At 42.8% G+C, this 24,765-nt stretch overlaps 1 protein-coding gene across 2 annotated transcripts in view; it reads left to right on the top strand.

Annotated features, from left to right (window-relative positions):
* pdia5 (protein disulfide isomerase family A, member 5) overlaps window positions 1-24,765 on the top strand; it is a 125,375-nt gene that overhangs the window by 88,246 nt on the left and 12,364 nt on the right. Inside the window, exons 15-16 of one of the 2 annotated variants that reach the window (XM_052026965.1) lie at window positions 5,656-5,726; window positions 24,079-24,213. In XM_052026965.1, coding sequence (XP_051882925.1) covers window positions 5,656-5,726; window positions 24,079-24,213 — 206 coding nt within the window. Of the gene's footprint in view, window positions 1-3,461; window positions 3,532-5,655; window positions 5,727-24,078; window positions 24,214-24,765 lie in introns of those variants that run through there. The other variant, XM_052026968.1, reaches the window with a different exon arrangement.

Raw genomic sequence — 24,765 nt, 5'->3', positions numbered from 1 at the left:
ATCTGAACTACAGGTACAGGTGATGTATATTGCCCAGCTGTGGAGGGGGACTACAAATAGCTGTTGAATATACACACTATATTTTTAAAGAATAAATTGACATACTGAGCTAGGCAGTAAGGAATTTTCTCATATATGGCTTGTATTGGGTTGGCCCATTTCTCGTTCTGATTTAACTTGTATTTATGCTGAAAAATTGCTGTGTGCATGTGTTTGGGTGACCTGACGCCACTTCATAACCATTTTATATTAAAGCCCACATTGAGGAAAGCAAAGTGTTCTCACAGTTAAAAAGTGCTTTGCAAAACACAGCTCACAAGACCAGCCATGTGAAGAAGTTCACTGTGGCTGAGATTAGAAGCCTCCTTGATGGAGTTCAGCAGCATCCTGAGCAATGGTTTCATACTTGTTATACTTTGCTGCTGTATCCTCACGTGGGGACTAGGGTGTACGCCAAGGAGAAGCCATGTTGGGTGCATGCTTCATATTTCCTTACAACGTAGGATTTATTTTCCATCAACTATATGTCAGCTCTCAAAGCAATTCCATCAATGCATTTGTGGATTGCACACGCATGTCTCTTGCTGGGTGGACGCAATTAGTATTTGCTGGACTAGAAATGAAGAGTTTGTAATTCAAAGAACAAGAGCATATGGACTCCCACACAAAAAAACAAGGAAGTTGAGCTCCCAGAAGTTCTGCTTTGACAGGATGGATGTATTTATGGCAGGTTCGAGCCCGTGACATATGCTGTTGCTTTTGAAATGTTTGGTGGAAATGATGTGCCACAGCAAATATGTTGTCACAAGTCGTAGCAGCATCTTACTTAAGAGACACAACGTTCACTCAAAAACATAGTGATGATTCAACCTCACTAGATCCCGTCTCGCAAATAGCTGACTTTTGGAGGGCAGGGAAGGTTGCTTTTTTTTACCCTGAGCTGAGCCGAGCTCCAGTAATTAGCCTCTGTGCCCTGGTCAAGGAGTGAGCCACTGTTCTTGTTGCTGACCAGTAACGCCAGCTCAGTGCTGAAGATTGAACGAGGATGAGATTGCCCCACTGTTTAATCTGCTGGCACCCATTGTCAAAGTTCTAGCAAAAATATTAGCCATTTGCCTTTAAGAGTTGAGAATAAAAGCTAGCTGTGTCTTTAAGACCTTCGAAGGGTGAGACTAAAAATATGGCGGTGCATGTATTGATTGAAATGACATCCCTCTTTCCATATGCAGCTACGTATTCTGTGGGTAAAAGATATTTGTAAATACATAGAATCTTTCGTGACTTAAGAATTCTTTACAAACAATTATTTTTGAAAATGTATTGGTTTATTATTGTCACTTGTACCAAGGTACAGTGAAAAACTTGTCTTGCATACCGATCATACAGGTCAATTCATTACACAGTGAAGGTGCATTGATGTAGTACAGGTAAAAACAATGACAGTACAGAGTAAAGTGTCACAGCTACAGAGAAAGTGCAATGCAGGTAGACAATAAGGTGCAAGAGTCACTGTTGTAGAAACACTGCTCCCACAAAGTGGCATTGTGCTGGAGACCAGTTCAAAAAGTCAAAAACAAAAGTAGAGTTTATTGTCATATGAAGGACTTGCAGCAGCATCACAGACAGTTAAAATAGCCAGTTTTATTGCTGTTAGTTGAGAGATAAATGGTGACTGCAGGATAAGCTCCCTTCAAAGAGGTCATACAGGATCTGTTAAATCCACGCAAGTGAACAGTGGGACCCAGTTTAATGTCTGATCTGAACGTGGCACCTCTGATGCTCCAGAGCCTTGCCCAATACCAGATTTACATGATTTGCACTAGCACGTGTGTCTCATCTGAATTTCTGGTTCCAATTCCTCAGCCGCCCTCCCCCCCCACCTTTGTGCCTGAACTTATTTTGGGGAGGGGGAAAGCCAAGCCACAACTGCTCACCTGAGGACTATTTGAGTAAAAATAGCCAGTGCATTTGGTAACTTGTTTGAAATTGGCACCTGAAATCCTCATTTTATTCCAAGTGGGCACTTATCTTTGTGTGAGTTTGCAGAACAACTTTCATGAACAATTCAAGGCTGATTATTAGTCATTAAATCTGAGGCCGCAGCGCAGATACTGTGGTGTCCTCTCTGAGATTGACCAACAGCGCAAGCTATCAGTAAAATCTGGGATCTGCCTTGCCCATCTGACTCTGTTGTGCATAAGTAGCTCCTTTTTTATGGACAGTATGGATTGCTGGCTAGTCTCCTTCCTGTGCCTTAAATATCTATGATTCTAAAACACCATGTGGAGCAGAAAGCAGCATCATTTTCTGTCTTTCATCACCATGGATGTATAAAAAGTGCAAATTGTAGGGATTAAAGCTCAACACAACACAAACTTGGCACATGGTCCGAAGGGTTTGAGGAAGAAAAGTCTCCATTGACACTGTGTACTAAGTTCTATAGTCTGGATAGTTGTAATATGAATGTAGAACACCACATGAACTGATGATTCAGACTATTGCACATTGGCCAGGATTATTCGGTTGGCAGTACCCATCAGAAGTGATCCAAATTTCTTGTTTTGCTTCTGTTTGGTGTTGTGCTCTTCGTGCGATATGCACTCTACAAACGATGAATTATACTTCACTGAAGTGTCATGTTTTTGACTATTTTCTTGCTGTTCTAGCTGATTCTCCAACAATACATAGATGTCAGTCATGCACATTCGAGGTGAATGGATCTGCGTTTGGAGGGCAAATCCATTGCAGACTTTAAATTGCCTTTGAAATGGCCCAACAAGCCTCCCTGGGCAAAGCAATAAATGCTTCTTGTGGCTAGTGGCGCCCTCATTGAGATTTTTTTAAAAAAATCATAGATCATCTGGAGCATGCCTTATGAGAACAGGTTGAGTGAACTCGGCCTTTTCTCCTTGGAGCAACGGAGGATGAGGGGGGACCTGATAGAGGTGTATAAGATAATGAGAGGCATTGATGGTGTCGATAGTCAGAGGCTTTTTCCCAGGGCTGAAATGGTTGCCACAAGAGGACACAGGTTTAAGGTGCTGGAGAGTAGGTATAGAGGAGATGTCAGGGGTAAGTTTTTTACTCAGAGAGTGGTGAGTGCGTGGAATGGGCTGCCGGCAACGGTGGTGGAGGCGGATACGATAGGGTCTTTTAAGAGACTTTTGGATAGGGACATGAATCTGAGAAAAATAGAGGACTATGGGTAAGCCTAGTAATTTCTAAGGTAGGGACATGTTCGGCACAGCTTTGTGGGCCGAAGGGCCTGAATTATGCTGTAGGTTTTCTATGTTTCTATCTATCTAGGGAAAAAACTAAACAAAATCTGAGAGTGCCTGTACAGTTGTATGCCCTGTCAGCCATTGGAGAGCAGCAATTAAGAAATGCTGTATTATGACAATGATGTCTGAAGCCATTGGGGTCAGGCCGTACCTGGACGCTGCATTCATTTATGGTTACAGAGGCATGAGGGAAACATTCAACCCCAAGAAGTGGCGCAGTGAAGGACCATGATCCTGATCCCAAAGGTCAAGATGGCCCAGTTGAGGACAGGTCAGTAAACCCTTTACTGTTCAGCCTTGAGAGGAGGTGATTGAGAGGAGGCCAACTAGACATCTGTTCAGTGGAATAGGTGTTAATCCTGAAAACCAGTTCAATAAAACATGCTAAGCAGGACATGGGTACATACAAGTAAAGGACAGCTGCCTCGTACACCAAGTGAGTGACATCTAGAAGGAACTTTCAGGTAGAGCATCGGTGACACAAAGTCAGGAAAGTCCTAGTTTCCACTGGAAACGAAAGCCTGATGGTTTGAACCAACTCCTCATTTATACTTGGGCTTTTTTTGATTCAGCGTCACTAAACAAACATGATGACAAAATTGGGGACACAAAAGATTCAAGTGCTGGGATCTGGAGTAAAAAAACAAACTGCTGGAGGAGCTCAGCGGGTCAGACAGCATCTGTGGAGGCAAAGGAATAGTCGACGTGATCAGGTCCTGATGCAGGGTCCCGATCTGAAACGCCGACTGTCCCTTTGCCTCCACAGATGTTGCCTGACCCGCCAAGTCTCTCCAGTAAGTTTGCTGTTTAACCACAAAATTGGGTTAAGACCTGATTAGAGGCCAGCAGTTCTGCTATGTAACTGGGTGAAGTTTGGCATTCCCGAGAAAAGGCTTAATTTCTGCTCTGAGAATGACTGCTCTGCCTTTGGACTCCTCATGGAGTGCAACAGGGAAGATAACCCACTGCACGCCTGTCACAAGTCCACAGGCCCATTCATTTCAGTTGGAAGAAGTGGCTGCAGACAAAGATAAGTACAAGGTAGTTTCCTTTTATTTTCTAGTAGAGTTGCTTTAAATGTATTTGCCTTCTATTTAATCTTTTAATGTTGCAGATGGTTTATTATTTCTATATCATAATTATGGTATTTTTAAGTTTCTAAATAGTTTTGTATGTGTCAGAGATATCCACAGAAATTCAACCTTGGCAATAAATTTGACAGCCTGAAAGCCTGGGGGTGGAGCTTAATTGGTTCTCCAAGCAATTGTAGGGCTGCAGGTGGCAGGTCAGTTTTGATTGAAGAATGTGCTGGCCCTGGAGAGGGTCCAGAGGAGGTTCACAGGAAGTAAAGGCTTAATATATGAGGAGTGTTTGATGTCTCTGGGCCTGTACTTGATGTTCAGAAGGCTGAGGGGGGATCTCTTTGAAACCTACCAGATACTGAACGGCCTGGAGAGAGTGGACGTGGAGCGGATGTTTCCAGTAGTAAGTCTAGGATCTGAGGGCACAGCCTCAGAATGAAGGGATGTCCCTTTAAAACTGAGGTGAGGAGGAATTCTTTCACCAGAGGGTGGTGAATCTGTGGAATTCATTGCCCCAGAGGGCTGTGGAGGGCAAGTCATTGGGTGCATTTAAGGCAGAGATTGATAGGTTTTTGATTGGTAAGGGGGGGGGTTAAGGGTTATGGGGAGAAGGCGGGAGAATGGGATTGAAAAAAATCGCCACGATTGAATGGCGGAGCAGACTCGATGGGCTGAATGGCCTAATTCTGCCCCTATATCTTATGGCCTTATGGATTGGTAGAGCTTTGCCCTGTGTCTCACTAATCAGCTGGAGGCCAGATTTTCAGTGAAAGGCTCTGTCCAGAGACCTGCTCCAGGTATGACCAGGTTTTCTGGGTAGGTGACTGCCAACCTGAGGCAGATCATCCCTCAGCAGAAGGTCCAGGCCAATATGTGGCCCAAAGAAGCTTTGTCATCGACATTTATGGATTATGAAGGCCTTGTGTGAAAGCAGGATCAATGTCACATCCGATTAATTCTGCTAATGCCACACACAAGGCTGGAGACTGAAAATGATTTGTTTCAGAAATGTCAAATTAGAATTATTCCCATGCATAAACTGTTAGGATAAGTAGCTCCCATGAGGATTTTGCATGAAGCAATCTGACCACAATAACATTGGAAGAACAAACACAGCATTATACTTATTCCTTTGTTATGCCACCAGCTTGGAAAGATATAATGAAAGCTTAATTTTGTTTTTTTTTACTTCCTCACTTTCTTTTGATGGCCTTTTCAGATCTTACAGATCAAGCTTTCTGATTGTGATCGATGTGATATATGAACAGCTCTTTCATTATTTTTCGTTCTAGGGTGCCCTCACTGTAAGAACACTATTCCGCATTTCACAACAGCTGCCGACCACTTTAAAGAGGAACGAAAGGTAATTGTATGCCTTAAGGGACCGTTCCCGTCTCTTAAGCTTCATGTAAAACAATTCTCCTTTTCATTAGCATGAAATTGCACAAACATCTCCCCCGTGGCTTGTTGGTGAATGCCCCAGTACTGGAAGTGTGGAATTAGAGTGATATGGCTCGAGTAGTTATACTGTAGATAAAAAAAAACAATCAAGCTCATGTCTTTCCTGTTAACGAAGGATGAGGGAAAGGCAGAGGGGTTTAAGATTATGAAAAGATCTGATGGTAGACATAGAGAACATAGAACATTATGGCACTGGACAGGCCATTCGGCCCACGATGTTATGCCCATCTTGATGCCACTTTATCTAAATGTCCTCTTCCTTTGTGTCATCCATATCCCTCCATTCCCTTCATATTTACGTGTCTATCTAAAATCCTCTTAAACTTCACCAAACTGCCTGCTTCCACTACTACCCCTGGTAACCCATTCCAGACACCTACCACTCTCTGCGTTAAAAAAAACACGTTGCCTTTAAACTTCTCCCCTCTAACCATAAAAGCATGTCCTCTGGTGTTTGACATTCCTACCCTGGGTAACAGATTCTGACTACCTACCTTATCTATGCCTCTCATAATTTTAAAAATCAGGTCTCCCCTCAGCCTCCGACGCTCTATGAAGAACAACCCAAGTTTGTTCAACTTTTCCTTATAGCTCATACCCTCTAATCCAGGCTGCATCCTGGTAAACCTCTTCTGCACCCACTCCACAGTCTCCACATGCTTCCTATAGTGGGGTGACCAGAACTGCACACAATGCTCAAAGTGTGGTCTGACTAAAGTTTTATATAGCTACAGCATGTCTCCCTTACTAATATACGCAACACCCCTACCAATGAAGGCAGACATTCCATATGCCTTCTTTACTACCTTATCCACTTGCGTAGCCACTTTCAGTGAACTATGGACTTGGACCCCAAGGTGTCTCTGTACCTCAATGCTATTAAGGGGCCTACCATTAACTGTATACTTCCTCCTTTCATTTGACCTCCTAAAGTGGCAAAAGCCAGGTCCCTGGCACTGGGACTGGTTCTGCTGCTCAGAAGGGAAGGGAGCTCCTTCTGCCCGTGTTCTTACTAACTTTCAACTTTCTGAACCTTTTAAACTTCACCGTGGAACTAAACAGGGATGCCCTTTGAGCCCTCTGCTATTTGACCTGGTCTTAGAACCTTTAGCTATTGCTTTTTGAGGATCTACAGAGATTGCCGGTATGTCTAGGAGAGGTACCACCCATAAAGTTTCACTCTATGCTGATGATTTACTGCTCTTCATTTCTAATGCTGAGACTTCGTTACCTTCTATGCTTTCTTCACTTCCCCGTTTTAGCCAATTTTCAGGATATAAATTAAATTTACACAAGAGCGAACTTTTCCCTTTGAACAATCTGACACCATTCGATATTAATCTTCCTTTTAAAACTGTAAGAAATCTTTTTACCTATTTGGGTGTAACTATTACTAAGAATTATAAACACTTATTTAAAGAGAACTTCCTTGCTTTACTGAATTATGTGAAAAGGGTCTTACCAAATTGGTCACCCCTCTATATTGCTGATTGGCCGCATTAATTCTATTAAAATGAATATTTTACCTAAGTTTATGTATCTATTTCAGGCTTTACCTGTTTTTATTCCTAAGTTTTTTTTTGATTCTCTTGACTCAATTATCTCTTCTTACATATGGGAAAATAAATATCCTAGATTAAATAAAGTTCATTTTCAGAAAGCTAAAAATAATGGAGGATTTGCCTTACTCAACTTTAGGTTTTATTACTGGGCAGTCAATATACGAAATCTTACTTTTTGGTTACATTATATTAATCATGAGGCCTGTCCAGTATGGGTTTCTTTGGAAGTTAATTCTGTTAAAAAAAATTTCTATTATTTCTTTACTTGGCTCTTCACTTCCTTTATCAATAAATAAACTAACTGATAATTTGGTAGTTAAACATGCTTTGAGGATTTGGTTACAATTTAGAAAATACTATGGTTTATTGAGATTTTCTTTGTCTAGTCCCATTTTTGCTAATTTTTTTCTTTAAATCTTTTATGACTGACATAGTTTTTAAAGAATGGGATAGATTGGGTTTTACTTGTTTTCAGGATCTGTTTGTTGGAGGAAATTTCTTAACGTTTGAACAATTGTCAACTAAATATAATTTGCCAAAAACTCACTTCTTTCGATATCTGCAAATTAGAGATTTTCTCCAGTCTCAAGTACATACCTTCCTTATGTCCTGATAAGAACTTATTAGATGTAATTTTTAATTTGAAGCCTTTTTATGATGCTTCAATATCTAAGATTTATGGTTGATTATCAGGAACAAATAAGGTCCCTTCAGATAAAATTAAAAATGCTTGGGAACGTGATCTGCAGATTTCAATTTCTGAGGAAACTTGGAATCAAATTTTTAAACTGGTTAATACTTCTTCATTATGTGCACGTCATTCTCTGCTTCAGTTTAAAGTGGTCCATAGAGTCCACTTGTCCAAAGACAAGTTGTCACGTGTCTATTCGGATATATCTCCTTATTGTGACAAATGCAGTAATGAAGAGGCTTCTTTAATTCATATGTTTTGGTCATGTCCGAGTCTGGAAAAGTACTGGATAGAGGTATTTAAACTTTTTCCGTACTTTTTAAAATAAATTTTAAGCCAAATCCTTTAACTGCATTATTCGGGATTGTTGGAGAAAAAGATATAATTCTGGAGACTTCCGACTTACACATATCCATTTTTCTTATAGCCAAGAGGGCTGTATTGCTTGAATGGAAGGAAACTACTCCCCCCACTCATGCTCAATGGTTACGGGATGTTATGTCATATCTAAATTTAGAGAAGATCCGTTGCTCTATTCTGGATCTATTCTGAACTTTCAAATATTATAGGAACCTTTTTTGAACTACTTTCAAAACCATCGATTTCGTGCTTAATGTACAGATATTGGCCAATACTATTATGTCTTTAGGATGTTACTAAACAGCTTCGGTTTTGGTAGTGGGGTTAGATTTTTTTTTATAATAAAATTATTCCAACTTATCAATATCAATTGATATCTTTTTTGTTTATTAATATGAAGCATTGTGACTTCTAGTGTGATTCAATACAATCTATTTTGTAACTTTTTTCTTTGTTTCATGGACTTTGTACTTCTCATTTGAAATTAATAAAAATATTGAAAAAGAAACAAAAAGAGAAGGGAGGAGAAGAGGAGGGCAGTAGTGATAGGGGACTCGATAGTCAGGGGAACAGACAGGAGGTTCTGTGGACATGAGTGAGAATCCCGGATGGTATGTTGCCTCCCAGGTGCCAGGGTCCGGGCTGTCTCTGATCGGGTCCACAGCATTCTTGAGCAGGAGGGAAAGCAGCCAGAAGTCGTGGTACATGTTGGTACCAATGACATAGGTAGAAAGAGGGATGAGGTCCTGCAGAGCGAGTTTAGGGAGCTAGGCAGAAGGCTGAAGAACAGGACCTCAAGGGTAGCAATCTCAGGATTGCTGCCAGTGCCACGTGATAGTGAAGGTAAGAATAGGAGAAGATGGCAGATGAATGCATGGCTGAGAAGTTGGTGCAGGGGGCAAGGTTTTAGATTTTTGGATCATTGGGATCTCTTCTGGGGAAGGTGGGACCTGTATAGAGTGGATGGGTTACACCTGAACTCGAGGGGGACCAATATCCTTGCAGGCAGGTTTGCTAGTGTGGTTTAAACTAGTTTGCGAGGGGGATGGGAACCGGAGGGGTAGGTCAGTGGAAGAAGTACATGGAGTAAAGTCAGATCTAACATATAGAGAGGCTTTGAGGAAGGAGAAGCAGAGTATAGGGTATAAAAGTAGAAAAGTGGATGGACTAAAGTGCATTTACTTAAATGCAAGAAGTATCAGGAATAAGAGACTTGGCTGTCACCAGGGTAGGAATGGCTACTGAATATTCCTGGTTTTCAGTGTTTTAAAAGGGATGGGGGGGGGGAGAAGAGGAGGAGGGGTGGCGATACTGGTCAGGGACACTATTACAGCTGCAGGAAGGATGGATAATGTAGAAGGATACTTTCTAGAGTCAGTATGGGTGTAAGTTAGGAACAAGAAAGGAGCAGTTACTCTAGTGGGAGTATTCTATAGGTCCCCCGGTAGCAGCAAGGATACTGAGGAGCAGATTGGGAGGCAGATTTTGGAAAGGTGCAAGAATAACAGGGTTATTATCGTGGGAGACGTCAACTTCCCAAATATTGATTGGCACCTGCTTAGTACCAAAGATTTAGACGGGGCAGAGTTTGTTAAATGTGTCCAGGACGGATTCCTGTCACAGTATGTTGACAGGCCGACTAGAGGGAATGCCATATTAGATTTAGTATTAGGTAATGAACCGGGTCAGGTGACAGATCTCTCAGTGGGTGAGCTTTTGGGGGACAGTGACCACCGCTCCCTAACCTTTAGCATTGTCATGGACAAGGATAGGAGCAAAGAGGACAGGAAGATATTTAATTGGGGAAGGGCAAATTGAGGCTATAACGCTAGAAATTGCAAGTGTAAATTGGGATGACATTTTTGAAGGGAAATGTACTATGGAGATGTGATCGATGTTCAGGGATCTCTTGCAGGATGTTAGGGATAAATTTGTCCCAGTGAAGCAGAGCAGGAATGGCAGGGTGAAGGAACCATGGGTGACAAGAGAGGTGGAACAACTAGTTAGTTGAACTAGTTAGTAGTTAGGAAGAAGGCAGCATACATAAGCTGTAGGCAGCAAGGATCAGATAGGGCTCATGAGGAATATAGGGTAGCAAGGAAGGAACTTAAGAAGGGGCTGAGGGGAGCAAGAAGGTGACATGAAAAGGCCTTGGCGAGTAGAGTTAAGGAAAATCCCAAGGCTTTTTTCACTTATGTGAAGAGCAGAAGGATGATGAGAGCAAAGGCAGGACCAATTAGAGACAAAGGTGGGAAGATGTGCCTGGAAGCTGTGGAAGTGGGTGAGGTTCTCAATGAATACTTCTCTTCAGTATTCACCAAGGAGAGGGGCCTTGATGACGCTGAGGACAGTGTTGGTAAGGTTAATGTTCTAGAGCATGTAGATATCAAGAGGGAGGATGTGTTGGAGCTGTTAGACAATCTTAGGACAGATAAGTCCCCGGGGCCTGAGGGAATATTCCCCTTATTCAAAAAAGGTAGTAGGGATAGTGCAGGGAATTATAGACCAGTGAGCCTTACGTCTGTGGTGGGCAAGCTCTTAGGAAGGATTCTAAGGGATAGGATCTATGAGCATTTAGAGAATCATGGACTGATTAGGGACAGCCATCATGGCTTTGTGTCTCACAAGCCTGATAGGGTTCTTTGAGGAGGTGACCAGGCAGACTGATGAGGGTAAAGTGCAGTAGATGTGGTCTACATGGATTTTTGTAAGGCGTTTGACAAGGTTCCGCATGGTAGGCTTCTTCAGAAGGCCAAAGGACATGGGATCCTGGCTGTGTGGATTCAGAATTGGCTTGCCTGTAGAAAGCAGAGGGTTGTGGTGGAGGGCGTACATTCAGATTGGAGAGTTGTGACTAGCGGTGTCCCACAAGGATCAGTTCTGGGACCTCTACTTTTCATGATATTTATTAATGACTTGGATGAGGGGGTAGAAGGGTGGGTTAGCAAGTTTGCAGACGACACAAAGGTTGGTGGTGTTGTGGATAGTGTGGAGGGCTGTTGGAGCTTGCAGAGGGATATTGATAGGATGCAGAGCTGAGCTGAGAAGTGGCAGATGGAGTTCAATCTGAAGAAGTGTGAAGTGGTACACTTTGGAAAGACAAACTCCAAGGTGGAGTACAAAGTTAATGGCAGGATTCTGGGTAGTGTGGAGGAGCAGAGGGATCTGGGGGTTCATATCCACAGATCACTGAAAGTTGCCTCACAGGTCGATCGAGTAGTTAAGAAAGCCTATGGGATGTTAGCTTTCATAAGTCATGGGATTGAGTTTAAGAGCCGCGAGGTAATGATGTAGCTCTACAAAACTCTGGTTAGACCACACTTTGCGTACTCTATCCAATTCTGGTCGCCTCATTATAGGAAGGATGTGGAAGCATTGGAAAGGGTGCAGAGGAGATTTACCAGGATGCTGCCTGGTTTAGAGAGTATGCATTATGAGGAGAGACTAAGGGAGCCAGGGCTTTACTGTTTGGAGAGAAGGAGGATGAGAGGAGACATGACAGAGGTATACAAAATATTGAGAGGAATAGATAGAGTGGACAGCCAGCGCCTCTTTCCCAGGGCACCAATGCTCAATACAAGAGGGCATGGCTTTAAAGTAATGGGTGGGAAGTTCAAGGGAGATATCAGAGGGAGGTTTTTTACCCAGAGAGTGGTTGGGGCATGGAATACGCTGCCTGGGGTAGTGGTGGAGGCAGGTACATTGGTCAAATTCAAGAGATTGCTAGGTAAGCATATGGAGGAATTTAAAATAGAGGGATATGTGGGAGGAAGGGGTTAGATAGTCATAGGTGAGGTTTAAAGGTCGGCACAACATTGTGGGCTGAAGAGCTTGTATTGTGCTATACTGTTCTATGATTCTAAAGTGCAACACTTCACATTTGCCTAAAATAGACTTCATCTGCCCGTATCTGTAACTGATCTAAATTCCACTCTATTCTTTGATTGTCCTTTCCACTGTCCACAGCTCCACCAATCTTGGTGTCATCCCTAAACTTGCTTATCCACCCATCTACATCTTCATCCAAATCATTAGTATAGATCACAAACAACAGAGGTCCCAGCACTGATCCTTGCAGAATACCACTAGTCACGGACCTCCAGCCAGAATAACAGCCTCCCACCCCTACTCTCTGTCTTCTATGGGCAAGCCAGTTCCGAATCCAAACTTGCAACTTACCCTGGATCCCATGCATCTTTATCTTCTGAATCAACCTACCATGAGGGACTTTGTCAAATGCCGTACTAAAGTCCATGTAGATAACATCCACTGCCTTACCTTCATCAAGCACCTTTGTCACCTCCTCAAAAAAACTCAATCAAGTTTGTAAGACATGACCTGTCCTGCACAAAGCCATGCTGACTGTCCCTAAGCAGGCCATGCCTTTCCAAATGTGCATAGATCCTATCCCTCAGTATCCTCTCCAATAGCTTCTCTACCACTGATGTTGCCCATAATCACCTGGATTATCCCTATTTCCCTTCTTGAACAAAGGCACAACATTTACTACTCTCCAGTCCTCTGGGACTTGTCTGTTGCTAGTGAGGACACAAAGATGCTTGTCAAAGCTCCAGCAATCTCCTCGCTTGTTTCTTTCAATATTCTGGGATATATGCCATCAGGCTCTGGGGACTTATCCACCTTAATGCTTTTCAGAAGACCCAGCACTACCTCCTCGTTAATCTCAAAATGTCCCAGCACATTAGCATGCCCTGCTCTGTTTTCAGTATCCTCCAATTTCTTCTCCTCGGTAAATACTGACGCAAAGTACTCACTTAGTACATCAGCCACTTGCTGTGACTCCAAGCACAAATTCCCTCCTTTATCTTTGTGGATCTACCCGTCCTTAGTTATACTCTTTTTCTTAATATAAGTATAAAATGCCTTGGGATTACCCTTGATCCTCCGATTTCATGGCCTCTTTTGGCCTTCCTAGTTGCCTGCTTGAGCACCTTCCTGCTATCCGTTTATTCCACAAGAGCCCAGTCCGATTTTAGCTTCCTAAACCTTATGTATGCTTCCTTTTACTGACTTAAGTTTAGGACCTCTCGGGTCATCCAAGGTTCCCATACTTACCATCCTTGTCCTTACTCCTTACCAGAACATGCTGATCATGAACTTTGATCAGCTGATTTTTAAACAACTCCCACATGTCAGACGTGGACTTGTCCCAACAGCAGCTGCTCCCAATCAATGCCCCTCTCCTGTCTTATCCTGCCGTAATTTGCCCTCCCCCAATTTAGTACCTTCCCACAAGATGCAATTTTATCCTTACTCAATTTTATCCTTATAACTATCTTAAAATGTAATGAGCTGTGCTCACTATTCCCAAAATGTTCACCCACTATCAAGTCTGTCACCTGCCCCTGCTCATTTCCCAAAACTAGGTCCAATATGTCCTCTCCTCTGGTCGAACTCTCTGCATACTGTTTCAAGAACCCCTCTTGGATGCACTGAAGAAATCCCAACTGATCTAAGCTCCTTGTATTAAGGAGGTTCCAGTCAATACTGGGGAAGTTAAAGTCCCTCACTATGACAACCCTGTTTTTGCTGGAGAAGGCTAGGATATTGGAATATTACACAAAGCTGGAGGAACTCAGCAGGACAGGCAGCATCTATGGAGGAAAATGGACAGTCAACATTATGGGTCGAGACCCTTCATCTGTACTGAAAGATGGAGGGGAAATGGTCAGCACAAAAAGGTGAAGGGAAAGGACAGCAAGAACTAGCCATCTGGAGCTCCCAGTTGCCAGCCATTTTAGTTCTCCCCATTCCCACTCTGACATGTCTGTCCTCAGCCTCCTCTACTGCCAAGATGAGGCTAAAGGCAAACTAGAGGATCAGCACCTTATATTGTGCCTGAGTCGTCTACAACCCGGTGACATGAACATTAGCTTCCTGTAATCTGCATCCTCTCTGTCCCTTTTCTCTCTCCTCCTGAACTACCAGTCTTCTACTCGCTCCATCTTCCCATCACCCACACATTCTACTGGTTCCTCTCCCCCACTATTCCCATCTGCCCTCCCCACCTCCCTCCCTTTATTCAATGCTCCACCTTCCTCTCCTATCGGAATCTTCTTCAGCCCTTTGTCACGTCCACCTATCACCTCTCAGCTTCTGACATCATTCCCACTCTCCCCTCCCCCAACAGCCTATCACCCCCCCCTCACCTGGATCCACCTATCACCTGCCAGTTCTTGCTGCACCCCTTCCTTCCACCGTTTTCATACGCTATCTCCCTTCTATCTGTCAGATGAAGGATCTCGACCCGAAATGTCAACTCTCCATTTCCTTCCACAGATGCTGCCTGACCTACTGAGTTCCTCCAGCTTTTTATATGTTGCTCTATGTTCCAGCATCTGCAGCCTCGTGTCTTCCTAATCGCCTGCTTGAGCACCTTCCTGCTATCCGTATATTCCACAAGGGCAGAGTCTGATTTTAGCTTCCTAAACCTTATGTATGCTTCCTTTTTCTTTTTCTTCCTGACTAAGTTTAGGACCTCCTGGGTCATCCAAGGTTCCCATATCTTACCATCCTTGTTCTTACTCCTTACCGGAACATGCTGATTGTGAACTTTGATCAGCTGGTCTTTAAACAATTCCCACATGTCAGACGTGGGCTTGTCTAGCAGGCAAGATGTAAGAGTGTTCCAATTAAATTCAGTAGGAAATTCAGGAGAAGGGGGTAGCACACTGACACAGCCAGTAGAGCTGCTGCCTCAGCGCCAGAGACCCAGGTCCAATCCTGACCCTGGGTGCTGTCCGTGTGGAGTTGGCACATTCTCCTTGTGATCGTCTGGGTTTACCCAAGTGCCCTGGTTTCTTCCCACATCCTTAAGACACACGGGTTGATAGGTTAATTGTCTGCTGTGGATTTGCCCCTAGTGTGGAAGTGAGTGGTAGAATCTGGGGGGAGTTGATGGGAATGTGGGGCGAATAAAAAATAAAATGTAAGTGGGTGGTTGATGGTCAGCATTAACTCAGTGGGCAGAAAGGCCTGTTTCCGTGCTGTATCTATGAAATTGTTTACCTGGAGAGTGTTGAAAAAGTGGAGCTTGCTACTATGAGGAGTAGTTATGGAAAACAGCAATAAAGGGCAAAGTAGACAAATACATGGGGGAGAAAAAATTGGAAGGTTATGTTGATACGGTTAGAAGAAGGTGGATTCAAGAAGACCCATATAAGCATAAACCAGATGGGCTGCATAATTTCTGTGCTACACTGAGATCCTTCAGAACTGGGATTGAACCTGGAACCATTCTTGACATTTCAACCAAGTCACAGTTGGTTTCAGCAACAGAAATTTGGACACAGTATCCAGTCCCAATAATTACCTAATCTTGAAAGCATCCATCAGGTGAAACCAGAGCAGTGAAACAATGTCACTTTCAATTTGCTGGACTGAAACCTGATATCATGGGGTATTGGATCACAGAGGTTCTCCCTCAGCACGTCTATTGAGGCATAGAATTAATGCATAGCATGGAGATGGGCTGTTCATCCCACGTGGGCAACAACAGTGTTTATACTCTCACACTTGACATATTCACCCTGTTGTAATTGGAACCTGAGAGACACTGCTTCATTCTTAAATGACTGTCGTAACTCACATCACTGCAGTGCTTCTGGTTGCAGTTTGTCAACATTTTGATGACTGCTGACTTAGAAGGAATTAACATTTCACTGAGCTCAGGAGCACTTACTGTCTGTGCCTGCCAGAGAGCTGAGCAATGGACAATACAGAGTTGTTCTAGTGGAAAAAGAAGCAGTTACTGCTCAAATTGGGCCTGAAGTTTGAGTTCTTTCTGTATTTTTGTCCATCACTGTCTCAGCTATGTGCTGGTGTCCTCCAGGTACCCTGTCCCCTACCCCCAAAAACCCACCAGTATCAAAACACAAAGTGAATCTGAAGTTAGAGTTAAATGCAGTGCCAAAGAAGCACTAATGTCAATGGTGACTTTGGGTATTGGTATATTATTGTCACTTATACTGAGGTACAGTGAAAAACTTGTCTTGCATACTGATTGTACAGGTCAATTCATTACCCAGTGCAGTTACATTGGGTTAGTACAGAGGGCATTGATGTAGTACAGGTAGAAACAATAACAGTACAGAGTAAAGTCACAGCTACAGAGAAAGTGCAGTGCAATAAGGTGCAAGGTCACAATAAGGTAGATCGTGAGGTCAGAGTCCATATTATCATATAAGGGAACCATTCAATAGTCTTATCACAGTGGGGTAGAAGCTGTCCTTAAGTCTGGTGGTACGTGCCCTCAGGCTCTTGTATCTACCCGATGGAAGAGGAGAGAAGAGAGAATGTCCCGGGTGGGTGGGGTCTTTGATTATGCTGGCTGCTTCACCAAGACAGCGAGAGGTTAAGACAGAGTCCAAGGAGGGGAAGCTGGTGTCCGTGACACGCTGGGCTGTGTCCACAACTCTCTACAGTTTCTTGCGGTCCTGGGCAGAGCACGGTGGTCAGATGTTCAGATCCCTCTTCAGGGGAACATACACTAACTCCTGGCTCTCACTCTCCTTCTGGTGCTCAGTAAGTAGTACATTGACAGAGGTGTTGCCTATTGAATTGAACACCATCGGGTCCTCTCAGGTGGTTGTTAAAAACCCTCATTGCATGATTTTGAGTCCTCTCCAGCATCCTCCCAATACTTATTGTCAATGTCACTGAAGCAGTCAGAATCTTTTTCTTCCTTCTTCACCAATCACTCTTTATTGTATTTGTATGTGTTTTTATATTAATCCCAATAAACCCTTGTTCCCTTTATCCTGACATGAATTTTAGAATTATGGGAACTTGCAATACAAAAGTGGGCCATTTGACCCATCAATATTTTAAAATTAAATAGAGACACAAGAGGTTCTGCAGATGCTAGGATCTGGAGCAACACGCACAAAATACTGGAGGAACTCAGCAGGTCAGGCAGCGTCTATGGAGAGAAACAAACAGTCGACATTTCGGGTCGAGGAGTAGGGTCTCGACCCGAAACGTCAACTGTTTATTTCTCTCCACAGATGCTGCCAGACCTGCTGAGTTCCTCCAGCATTTTGTGTGTGTTATTTAAAATTAAATACCTGGTTTTTGGTCCTCTGGTCCCAGGTCATACTAAACTTGCCGTATGTGGGCATTATCTCTTGGGAGTGCTACAGTTTCCATGTCCTGCATTTTATCCTCACTCTTAACATTACTGATTCGCGATCTGAATTATTATTCATGGCTTTACAGCTTCATCATTGCATTCATTTGACCATGCATTCATTAGGAATTGCAAACCACTTTCACATTATCAGTGTATAGTTGGCTGATTGAATTCCCTTCTGTTACAAGAACATTCCCTTCAGCTGGAATGTTGAATTAAACTCCATCTCATTGGATCAGGTGAAAATTGAATATGCATACGTAAGTTTCCTATTTCCTGAATAGTGTGTCATTCCTGATAGGAAATGGAAAGCACACTGCAGGCGTGCACTGTTAGCTGTCCACAGCTATGTCGTCAACTCTAGACTCAGGACTATTCGCCTCGCCCACATAATTGGTACAGATGAGATCATAAATGGAGTATGGATAATGTTTCATAGTCATAGAGCTTTGCAGCACAGAAACAGGCCCTTCGGCCCATACTGACCAAGTTGCCTACCTGAATAGTCAGTCCCATTTGCCTGCACTTAGCCCATATCCCTCCAAACCTTTCCTACCCATGTACCTGTCAAAGTGTCTTTTAAACATTGTACTTGTACCCGCCTGTACCACTTCCTCTGGCAGCTCGTTCCACATCCCCACCACCCTCTGCATGAAACATTTGACCTTCAGGCCCCTTTTAAATCTTTCCCCTCTCACCTTAAACCTATGCCCTCTAGTTTTAGACTCCACTACCCTGGAGAAAAATACTGTGACGATTCACCTTATCTATGTGTGCCTTAAACCAGTGAGCTATGTCTTTGTAACGCCTTCAGGGTAGGGAAGTTGTTGTTGGATTTTGTGATATTCCATGTGATCAATAGCACATCACAAAGCATTAGTCACTCAGCATGTACAGCCTTTCAATCAAATCTTGGTTGGTTTTAACTCCATTTACACACTTAGGTTCAATAAGTCTCTCTAATCTAGACCAACAGTAATCTTTAAATCCATTCTGAAATTTTCAATTGAAAATTTCACCCACTTTCTTGAATCATCTCATATTGTCTAATTCCAGATTTCCACTGCCCTTTTTATGAAAAAGTACTACATAAACAACTTAGCTCTAATTTTAAGGTTACTTTCCCTTTTCCTGCACTCTTGACCAGAGCAAATAGTTCTTAACCTATCCTGTCAAATCCTTCAATCATGTTAAACACCTCAATGAGAGATCACCCTGTAACCTTCTGAACCCCAAGGACTGCATGCCTGGTCAATGCAACCTTTAACCCTTTCAACCACTATACTAAAGATCACTATCTCAATAAATTCCAGAACTTCCAGTTCTAAACAGGCAAACTGATCACTACATAAATAGAAAATGACGTGGTGTGTTAGCGTATTGACTTATGCTTCTTCACAACCTTGCTTTGCAGAGTACATATTGATCAGCAACTTGTGTTAATGGAACAAAACCATGCCCATTTCTAATGCTGTTCGTGCAGGACTTGCAAACAGTGTAAAAAATCGATGCATTTTATGCTGCTTTGTTCACTTTCCCCCTTTTCCCAAATGACTGTCGATAATAATTCCATTAGGCCCATTCCTTTTTGCCAATAAACTAGTTATGTGAACAGGATCTTGCACTAATAAAGGATCCAAGTCACTTTAGGCTGCTAGAAGGTGATGTCAGGCTCCCCTTGATCTATCAGCACTTCACAATGTCCCACTACCTACCCTATGCTGAATTAGTTGATCTCAGAATGAGAGGAAAAAGGTTCCAAGTTTTCCTGCTACAGCTTGTTACTCTGTGCCTCCAGCTGGACTTTGCAACTATTCAGATGTCTGGCAAGGATAGAGTCAGAACACCCATGAAGTCCCTGCGATCAAATCAAACACAAAATCCCTTTTTTTTTTTTTGATATATGAAATATGTTCAGAAGCTAAAAGGCAATGCTTAGATCTGCTGGTTACAAAGGGCTTCATAGATTGTGTTTGTGAAGCCTTGCCATTCCTTTTGTTAAAAGACTTTAGACTGCATTGCTTTAATGATCCATAGTTTGGGTTGCATGGCCAAAACTGCACTGTAGTTAATCTTCAATTTTCCATTTATGGACGAGCTGTGTACACTGACCCTTTGATGTTCTGATGCTATTGATGGCAGGCTAATGTTTTTAAGATAAGAGGAACATAATAATAACAGAAGTGGTCCTGAGCGCCTGCTTTACCACGCAATGTCACGGGTGACCTGACCTCGTCACGATCTCTCCATAACCTTCAATTCCCCAAAAGCCGAGCAATGCCAAAATCGGGACTTGTAATATTTGAACGTTAAATAGGGCATTTATTTGAGACGCCTCCATTAACCATTCATTTTGCCAGTGATCTTCTGACTTTGGGTGGGACTCTAGAGAGGGCGGCATGTTCCCAGAATTGGTTTTGACGTAATGACAAGGCACACAGCTGAAATTTTCATTGGTGGATAGATTGTCATCCAGCAATGAAACTCCTTTGTGCTTTGTTTGTCTCCATTGCATATTTGGTGATGGACATTAGCCAAAGCAGGGAGCCATGGAATTAGTGTTGGTTTTGGGTTTCCTAGTATGGTGTGCATTTGCTTGATCAAACACCTTAACTTGCACAAATAGCCTGCCCACTTGCTAAATGTAATGAAAGGGACCTTGTATCTTTGGTGCTGTGAATCTCTGCAACCCCCAACTCTGCACGGAAGTGCTAGTGGGGCTTGAATCTGGACCCCCAAACGATAATGGTGATATAGAGGATGGCGTTGAACAGGAAATTAGAGATGCACGCAATAAGGGTGAAACTTTAATTATGTTTGACTTCAATCTACGTAGGGCAAACCACATTAGGTGTTTCTGGAGTGCATCTGTGATGCTTTTTGTTTGAACCAGTATGTTGAGGAACCATCAAGAGTGGGCCATCCTAGTCTGCGTAATGAGAAAGAATTATCAGTCTTGTTGTGTGGGGTTCCTTGGTGAAGAGCAACCATAACGTGGTAGAATTCTTTATTAAGATGGAAAGTGAGACAATTGATACTGAGACGAGAGTCCTGATTCTAAATTAAGGAAACTGAAGGTGTAAGGCACGAGCTGGCTGTGATAGGTCGGGGAAGGGTTGACAGTGGATAGGCTACAGCTGGCACTTAAAGAACACATGGATGAATTACAACAATTGTTCATTCCTGCCTAGGGCAAAAAGTAAAATGGAAAAGGTGCCTCAACAACGGATTTCAAAAGAAATTGGATCCAAGAGGAAAAGGGATTGATTAGCAAGGGGAAATAGAATATAAGAATGAGCTTGCAGAAAACATAAAAATAAAAGCTTCAGTAGATATGTAAAGAGAAAAAGATTAGTGAAGGTAAATGTACAGGCATCAACAGGAGATTTTATAATAGGGAGCAGACCAATTAAATTCATACTTGGGTTCTGTATTCACAAAGGAGGATGCAAGTAATCTAGAAATGTTGGGGAACACAGGATCTAGAGAGAGGGAGGAACTAAGTGAAATTGGTATTAGTAGGGAAATGCTGATAGGGAAGCTGTTGGGACGAAAAGCCAAGGGGCCGAATGGCCTACTGGTGTTGGTATTTTCTCTGTTTCTTTTCGGGGAGTGGGGAAGGAGAAATAAATATGGGCAAGAAAAAAGAAACAGCAAGTTGATGAATCGTAACATGTCACAGTCCCTTTACCTGAGATCATGTTGCTGCCCAGTGTACCCTGTGCATTTCCACAGTTACTGGAGGCAAGTGCCGAGATATTTAGTTAGCTGTCAGGTCAGTTTTAGTACTATTTGAATCTCTCCAGCCGGCTTTTTTATATTTTTAAGCTGCAGTGAGTTGTAGCTTAACATGCATGGCACACACAGCTTAAATGACATGGCATTTCCTGCAGCAAGTTATTTTTTAATCGATCATAGCATCAAAATTCCATGTCAAGACATAAGGTGGACACAACAATTTAATATGCAGTCATATGTCATGTGAACTTAAGATAATGACATTAAGATAATCGGAATCACAACAGCAATGTTACCAGAAATTGAACAGTTGGCTGGTCAAAGGAGAAATCTTGCCTCATCCTTCGTGTTTGTCCTGTGCATGTTCTTCATCAATATCACAGGCTTTTGTACATGCATATTGTTACAAAAGTTCAACAATTTGCTATCACTTTTTCTCTCCACCATTGATTGGAAAATCTACCTTCTATTGTCACATGAGGGAAGAGAAACCATGCAGCAATGGGGATTGGTCACTTAGTTCCCCGATCCCTCCCCAGGTATGTTCTTCCATTCAATAAGACCATGGCTTATCTGTGATCTAACTTAATGACCTGGCATTATTTGCTATCTGCAACAGAGTTCCACATTTCGGCAGTCCTTTCTGGTATAGAAGTGTTCTTTAACATCACTTCTGAAAGGCTTGGACCCAAACTCTAGGCTATGTAATCCATTCCTAGATCCACCAAACAAAAATCATTTCTAGAGAGACGCTGGAATCTGGAGCAACAATCTGCTGGAAGATCTCAGCAGGTTGAGCAGCATCTGTGGGAGGAAAGAAATTGTCCTTAATGGGATTTAACAGGACTTAATGGGAAAAGCAGGATAGAAAATAATTTCCCCTTCAGGCCTTAACCATGAATCATATCGCCTCTTAATCTTTTAGAATCCAGGGAGTATAGCTCCAGTTTATGTAATCTGTCCTCGTAACTTAACCCTCAGAGACTCGGTATGCTTCTGCATTCTTGGAAATCTACACCCAATTTCTCCCAAGGCCAAAGATCCTTCAAAAGATGTAGTGCCCCGTTCCAAACAGGTATCCACATCCAAAGCTTTGTAAAGTAATACTCTCTTGTATAATACCACTCGTGTATAATCATGAATTCTTTTAACTAATTATTAAATTTAATAAGTTGAAATTATCCCGCTTTGGAGGCCAAAAAATAGCATCTTAGGTGCTGTCGACTCTTTCCACTACCCCTTCTGTTTTGCATTTGCATCTTCCCGTAACGGAAAAGAATTGTACATTTTTCCTCTCACGTTTGGCAGAATTTGAAGATGAAAAGGTGGCTCCCTTTGAAGTTGTGATGTCATCAGGCCCATGATCTTAAAACATAGAAACGCAGGGAATAGGAGCAGGAGTGGGCCATATGCCCCTTCAAGTCTCCTGTGCCATTCAATATGATCATGACTGATCTTCCAAATTCAGTACCCTACTCCAGCTTTCTCCTCATATCCCTCAATCTCTCACCCTGAGAACAATATCTAACCCCTTCTTGAATATATATAATGATTTGGCTTCAAGTATTTTCTCTGGAAGAGAATTCAACAGGTTCACCATTCTCAGGGAGAAGAAATTTCTCCCCCATCTCAGTCTTAAATCCCTTGCTCATTATCCTTAATCTGTGACCACCTGGTCTCGGAATCCCTGGCCACTGGGAACAACCTTCCTGCATGTAATCTGTCCAGTCCTGTTAAAATTTTATAAGCTTCTTTGAGATCTCCTCCCATTCTTATTGTGAGGTCTTTGATGTGCTACTTAAATTAACTCCTGCCCTGGGTCACTCACTAATCCTGATGCAGGTTATTGACCTGAAATGTCAATCCTCCCTCTGCCTCCACAAATGCTGCCTGACCCAATGAGTTCCTCCAGCGGTTTGTTATTTTTGTTCCAGGTTACAGCATCTGCAGTCTCCTGTGCCCTCCCCTCACTAAGTGTGTTGTAATAGGTTCACAAAAAGCAATCCCATGGACACACACAGTTGGCGCCTGCATCTTCATGAAAGGTGCAGAAGGGGTTCAAAAAGATGCTGCCTGGATTGAAGATCATAAGGAGAGACTGGACAGACTTGGATTGTTTTCTCTGGAGCGTCAGAGACTGAGGGGAGACCTGATAGAGGTGTATAAAATTATGAGAGGCATAGATAGGGTAGATAGTCAGAGACTTTTTCCCCAGGATAGAAATGTCAAATCCTGGAGGGCATGGCTTTAAGGTGAGAGGGGAAAATTTAAAGGGGATGTGGAGGGTAAGATTTTTTACACAGAGAGTGCTAGGTGCCTGGAGTGTGCTGCCGGGGTAGTAGTGGAAGCAGACATGATAGTGGTGTTTAAGAGGCATATAAACAAGTACATGAACTTACAGGGAATGGAGGGATATGGATCATTTGCAGCCAGATAGGCTTAGTTTAAATTGGCATCATGGTCACCACAGATATCGTGGGCTGAAGGGCCTGTTCCTGTGCTGTACTGTTCTATGTTCTATGTATGGTTGGAATGTGACAATCTGACTCTTGTAATCAGCCAAGAGCAACACCTTAAGCATCATGGCAAGGAAGGCAGATCATTAAGCTTGAGTCCCAGGAACTTGACTGATAAGATAAAAAGACCTGTATCAGCAAAACGGTCCATCAGTTTCCCTTTGCTTCATGCTGCCCTGTTACTGTGTGGGATCAACCCTGTGCATGTCATCAGCTGTTCTTACTTCACCCTGCAGGTTGCCTTTGCTGCAGTCGACTGCACGAAAGGAACGAATCATGAGTTATGCAAACAGGAAGGTGTGGAGGGCTACCCTATGATCAGTTATTACAACTATGGCAAGTTCACGGAGAGATACAGTGCAGAACGATCGGTAAGTGCAACTTGTGAATAACTCTTGAGTGTAGGAGTCTCCTCGAGACTCAGAGTGGCTGCAATTTGGTGTACCCGATGGCGCTTCTCCGGATTGTCAGACCTCTCTGTAATTGGGAAGGTCTGTTGTGCCTCAGGGCACACATTGATTGCCAACTAATCCAATACAACCTGGAGGAGTTCACCACCAGCTGAGGGTTTCCTGTTTCACTCAAGATTGATGTAAACCAATGCACTAACAAATGTCAGTTGTAACTCAGTGGGTAGCATCTGAAAAGTGTGGGTTCAAGCTCCACGTCCAATACTCGGGCTCAACTTCCAGTCTTATACTCCAGTGCCAGTACTGAGGGAGCACTGAGCTCGCAGTGGTGTTATCTTTCAACCCTCCAAGTGCACTTTTAGATATTTTAAATGAGTACCAAAAATTTCCCTGATGTCCTGGCCAAATTTGCATCAACTAGCACCTCTCAAATGGATTATCTGACCATTATTGCATTGTTCTTTGTGCGAGTTTGCTGTGTTACTTTCCCCATTTCCTCCATTAAACCAGCAA

Source organism: Pristis pectinata, chromosome 1, assembly GCF_009764475.1.
Source record: "Pristis pectinata isolate sPriPec2 chromosome 1, sPriPec2.1.pri, whole genome shotgun sequence".
In the NCBI taxonomy this organism is placed as follows: Eukaryota; Metazoa; Chordata; class Chondrichthyes; order Rhinopristiformes; family Pristidae; genus Pristis; species Pristis pectinata.
Note: the sequence above shows the minus strand (reverse complement) of the source record. Positions and strands in the feature narration are given on the sequence as shown.